At 40.0% G+C, this 6108-nt stretch overlaps 1 protein-coding gene across 2 annotated transcripts in view; it reads left to right on the plus strand.

The window, feature by feature from the left end:
• The window catches only part of rtn3 (reticulon 3), a 33013-nt gene that overhangs the window by 9859 nt on the left and 17046 nt on the right, over window positions 1-6108 (plus strand). The window contains exon 2 of one of the 2 annotated variants that reach the window (XM_020594926.1): window positions 1436-1483. The exons of the other annotated variant lie outside the window; for it this stretch is intronic. Within the exon in view, the coding sequence (XP_020450582.1) occupies window positions 1436-1483 (48 nt within the window). The remainder of the gene's footprint in view (window positions 1-1435; window positions 1484-6108) is intronic. 2 annotated transcript variants of the gene reach the window in all.

Raw genomic sequence — 6108 nt, forward strand, 5'->3', positions numbered from 1 at the left:
CATATGCAGTCTCATTCTTACATGAAGATTGTCATATTTGTCTTAGCAGGGAGATCTGCTGCATCAAACCAAGCTTTTATATTGAAACCAATGACAGGACTGCGTTTTGCCACGTGATAAAGTGTGCACAGAGAAAAAAGGGCAAATGTAAAACACAGCAAACACAGTATCATGAGAGCTGGACACAGCGCAGTAGTTCAAACAATTTTTGCCAGTGGCCACTCCACTTGCAGTACACAGTGCCATGAACTGCAAACTAAGTCAATTATCACTCTGTATTATGAATTTTTAATCCATGGAGGTTTTATACCTGTAAAGCCTCAGAACAGAACTTGTGTATGTACAGAGTTGTACATACCAAAAAAAAAAAAAAGAAAAAGTCAAATTTACAGCTTGTATTGTGATCCTGCAGTGAAGGTGTGGTGCTTTAAGAGACTATCAGCCGTTTGAATCTGAGAGGAATGCTGCACCAGAAGAGCACACCAACCCCAACCAGCTCAGCCTGTATGAATTCCAGCGTAAACCCGAGACACCTCCAGTCCTTACTCATGACTCAAGTTATTTCTCTTGGCAGTCCCAGCCCATTTGATGAGCAAGAAGAATGAGCTGTGAACTCGTAATGACGTCAGTGGAGGTTGTTTTCTGGATTGGTGATTTAATCTCTAATAGGCTTTGTAGCACATAGACTTTCCATCAGATGCTGGGAACTGAATCCCTCCATTTGGCCACAAGAACAGTGAACCTAGCACTGATGTTGTTTGGTAAGGCCTGGCTCACAGTTGGCATTCCACTTCATTCCAAAGGTGCTGGTTTGGACTGAGGTCAGAGCTGTATGCAGGCCAGTCAGGTTCATCCACACCAGTTTCTTTGTGCACAAGGGCACTTCCGTGTTGAAACGGGAAAAGGACAAACAAAAACTGTTCAAAGAACACTTATCATTACATGTTAAAGCAATAGTATTTCCTGAAACTGGGACTAAGTGGTCCTACTCCAGACCACAAGTATGTAGACAGGGGTGGTGGACAAGACCGCTCATTTACCTTTGGCCAGATAGCGTACATGAAATCTTTGTCCTGCTAGTTCTTGGTATAATAACCTAAAACATGGGAGAAGGAGTAAAGAAGAAAGGATAGTCTTTCAGTTGTAGCTAATTTATTAGAAGAATGTTTGTTTGGGTGCTCTTAACAAAGTAAGAAATGCTTTTGTCTGCTTCTTAGATGTCTTGGTCTCGTCTGTATAGCAAATATAAGTTGATGTGTTTCTTATTGTAGATCTACCATAACGGTATATGCATGTGGCATCTCTGACTTTATAGTATGTAGAGTTTTTAAAGCTGGATAAGTTAACTTTGGGTTTGTATACCTTTATTTGAATGGATGCAGCAGATAGGAGTTCTTCTAGGATGACCATTCTTCTGTCCTTTTTACTTTTTCAGATTCCTTTCTTTCCTCTTCGCCTGTATCTCTCATTCAGTCTCCTCAAGGCAAGTGTATGGTTCTCTTACGCTGCTCGCCTGCTCGCTCCCTCTGTCCTGTACTCTCACGCTGGCCTGCTGCTGTACTGCTCTCCCTCATCCCTCTTTTTCTAGTGCCCCTCTCCTGCCTTTAACAGTCCAGTAAAAATAGAACAAACCACTAGCATAATGAACTCCAGCCCTTCCCTAGCTCCACTGGCCTGTAACCGCCCTTCTTCCTACAAATGTTCTCATGCTTTCCCATCCATTTCCAACACTCCTGACCCTCAGTCACTGCACTAATTGTGAGTTAGCAGTGCAGCACAGCTCCTGTTTTCAGTGACATATGACATGTGGTAATTTTCTTGACAGCTGCCAACCCCTGACTGTAACTTGAAATGAAACCTTTCTAGCTCATGCCATAAAGAGCCAACCTTAACTTTGTGTTAGGGCTGCAGAAAATTAGTCTATTCATAGCCATAGTCTGTGCAGTACATCCTCAACATATAGAGTTTATACAGGTATTTACACACGGAACATTTTCAGTAATTTGCTTCAGTTGCCTTTGCAGGTGATTTTTCAGTTTGAATCAGTAGCCAGCAGCCAGTATCACAAATCAAAATCAGTCCCATTTCAGAACTCACTGCTGCTTGTTTTTAACAATCTTCAGAATCTTCTTTACATACCCCAAGAATTAGACCTGTAAAACCTTGTCTCTACAGCTGCTAGCAATCTGATCCACTTCAGTTTGTACCATCTACTGGCAAGTATTATTTAGGTCAGCAGCACACACTGTAGGTTCAAGATAATCCCAAGATTGCCACCTTATTTTAAGAAAGTAGAGAAGTTGAAGTTCACATTGTGCGCACAAGAGCAGAAGCCTAAAAATGGATCAGGTTGGTTTCCCAGGGGGGTGGTCCTACCTTCCTCCTGCCCTAGTATCTGAGCCACCATCAGCCCTAGTAGCAACCGGGGCCCCATAGGATGAGTGGCACTGGAGAGACCATCCACAGCCCGATGGCCTGGCCCTGCCATTGCCTGTGGCTGCTTGCTCGCTCCACACCCCACTCTCTGCTTATGGCTTTGTGCATGTCTCACATCCTTGCTTAAGTATAAATACATAGGTTTTCTTTGGTTAGCTTTTTTTTTAAGATTCTTTTTGAGCTGTGGCATTTATCAGTGTTAGAAGTGTGGATAGATATACACATGTTAGATTAGGATAGATGTAGGTTAGGTTAGATAACATGAACCATAACGTATTCTTAATTACACATTATTATCACACATTTATGTCACAAACATCCAACATATTCGCTCTGAGAAATGAGGGTGCTTGACTGCACCCTGTGGAATTTGAACTCTTATGACTCATGAATCTGAGCAGAAATATTGGACTTGGCTTACGTGTTACAGGGTTTAATCATAAGTCGGTGTTTGAGATTACAAAAATGCCTTCGTTGATGAGGCTTAGTGTATATATATAAATAATTCTGTGGAAAAACAAATTGAACTAGTTCCATGGTGATCCAGCATTTTTTGTTTTTTTTTTTTTATTGCAACACAAAATAACACATTTACAGGACAAAGGACATAACATAGTACGTGAGACAACAGACTAACAAAAGAGGCAAAGGGATTATTAATTGAAGATATTAAGGTAATACCTTCACAGCTCGTGTTCTTGAGCAATCATGCAAGAACTCTTAATTAGCCTAGCTGAATCTGCTCACAGTTCTTTTCTCAGTTTTGCTATCTCTGAGTGCTGACTCTACATCTGCCAGGATGGTTCACATTTCAGCTGAAACCTAAAATTCACTTGTATATACATTAAATACTTGTAACTACTGACACTTCAGTTGCCCACTGAATAACTAGTTTTCTTGCCTGTAATTATAGAGGGAGAAACAATGACACACAACCAACAGAAGGAAGAAGGGAGTAATCTATACACAGAACCAAGCTGTTACTGCAGATGGTCTTTTTTTTATGGTCACTATATTTTCTGATAAAATGAATCAGAATACAGGCTAATAACAGCAGCTGTGCCTATGATATAGGCACTAAGTTCATTTCAATATTTTTGTTACCTGGACCATACATAATTCAACAGCTTCAGTTTCTACAGAAAGCACATTAATTTTATAAATCAGATATCGAAGGACACCAAGGCCTAATTTGGCAGACGGCGCATATCTAGTGACCTATTATAGCCAAACCTGTTGACTGCTATATATAAACAATGCTCCAAAAGCCACTACTTGAATTATAATCTTGTTTAAAGTAGTCTAGGTTCTACTCAAGTAGCCATGGGTCAAACATCTGTGGATGCATTCTCAGTGCACTGGCTACTTTGGAATTTGTTTACAAGTACAGAGTTCAAGATTACAACACTGCTGGGAAGATGGAAAGTCCATTCATGTGGCCTAGTTTGAACAAGGCATTGTATTGTGGCACAGGGGTGGTGGCAGTGCTATCCAAGACAAAGTGGATAGTTAGGTAGGCGCCATTGCAAAATTCTGGGACTAAACAGATGCGCGACAGGGTCGAGGTCATGGGATTATGCTGACAACACAAAGGTTTGCTTGAAGTGGGCGGGGGATCTCAACCTTGCATTAACTAGACACAGTTAGTCAATTTATATATACCATTTTGAGAACGATTGCGGAGGTGGAGGTTGGTAATGACAGTTGTTTTTTTGGGGGGGTGCTGGATATTCAAGTGATCATGTGATTGTTGGTTAAGAACTCTAATTTTCCTGATGTTATAATAGGCAGTTACCCACACTAATTATGTAGCAAGTAACTGACCACAACAGTAAATGCAACACTTGAGTTTTGGGGAAGTGGATATTTTTTAAGTATGTTGTTTGAAATCAAAATTCTGCTAAATTAGAAAGCTTGGAATTGTTGCTGCAGTACTTTGCAATTTGAGAAATAGTCCAGCTGAACTCAACATCTTTCGTAAGCAGTGAATATAAATAATCTAGAATACTTTAAAATCATAAACTGGGGGCGTAAATTGCGATTTTGACTGATCAGGAACATTGTGCACAATTGATTTTCAATCAACCTTTATTTTACAGAGCATATTTTAAATGGGTTATGATGCATCATTTTCCACAATACAAAAAGGCCTTTCAGAGTAAGTGCAGGCAATTATCTTTCTGACCTTTTTGTCTTTTTTTAATTGCCCATCCCTTTTTTACATAAGATTTGTATCATCCCATGGTATTCTTTGTTGAAGTTACCTTACATAGTCATAGTTATCATACATAGTCATATGAATTTAGACAATTAGGTGTCAGAAGTTATTTAGTTATTTTGTTTTGTTTTTTATTTATATATGTTTTATACCTGTATTATTGCCAGGGACTGCCACTTTTTTATGGAGACACAACTAGCTTAATTTCCTCAGAAAACTGAAAAAGGGACTTGCATACCACACATGTAACCAAAAGAGGACCGTACAATTGTGCCACACGTCAAACAGTCAAATGCTATCACATTTATTTTGCAGGATCAAAACCTTTTCAGATGTAATAATGACTGAATAATTTAATTTAATAATCATACCAAACGCTATCAAAAAGAAACTACTTTTAAGCCTGCAAGTTTATAACAAGTCATATACATTTGCTATACAACTTGCAACGTGTAGTCACCATAGCCACATATGGTGATTTATTATCCATTGAGGTTTTATTTCTTTTGCTACTTCATTAGGCATTCAGATAATTTAAGTTGCCATACTGAGCACTAGTTAATGGCAACTTCTGTGGCATAGTTCAGAGCAGCATGTAAAAAGTGAAAGTCCCATCCATTATATGAGTCACCCTTACATTTCCATGATGCAGTGCATGAATGCTTGGGCTGCAACATTAAGGCCTCGCTGAATACTATTAGAAGTGCATGGGAGTTAAATGTCGTATTTATATGACCTTCCCTTTTCTCTCTTCGCTGTCGTTCTTCACGCTTGTTGGTGCAGACAAAAGAGTCATCTGGGGCTCTGACAAGCCCTGTGAAGGTGTAGCAACATCACTTCGCTTTCCTTCTCAACCAGGTTCATTCACACCTGATCATTATGGGAGTGAAGTCGGGCCGCCAGATGGACAACCAGATTCACCAATAAAGACCTCCCCTGTTTCAGAGCGAATAAAGGCACTGGAAGCTCTGGCTTCCAAAAAGAAGGAATCTGATTTTAGAAGAGATGGTTTCTCTCATTTTAGAGATAGGCACTCTGAGAAATCTCCCCCTGATACCCAAAAATCTTCCACTGAGAAAATTCCACCGACTGTCCAAAAAAAAGGAGGTTCTGTTGATCAGGAGTCACCAGAATCCCCCTTTGAAGTTCTTGGAGATTTAAGACAAGTGAATGAATTTGAAGAAACTGAAGAATGGATGAAGGCTCATTTACCTCCTGTGCCAGATTTTGATGGTGTAGATTTAATTAAAGGCACCCTGACTTCAGATATTGTTACATCAAAGGAGGAGAAGGAGACAGACATTTCTGCACCTGATGATCTTTCTGCCTGTGCTGGTGTCCCTGATGCTTTCATGGATTCGCCTCTTGAAGCTCCAAAACTAAAGGATGTGTTCAGCGATCCACAGAAACAGCCAAGTGTTCGGGCAGACACAGAGTTTGACCTCAGTTTTTTG

Source organism: Monopterus albus, unplaced genomic scaffold, assembly GCF_001952655.1.
Source record: "Monopterus albus unplaced genomic scaffold, M_albus_1.0 scaffold25.1, whole genome shotgun sequence".
Taxonomy (NCBI): domain Eukaryota; kingdom Metazoa; phylum Chordata; class Actinopteri; order Synbranchiformes; family Synbranchidae; genus Monopterus; species Monopterus albus.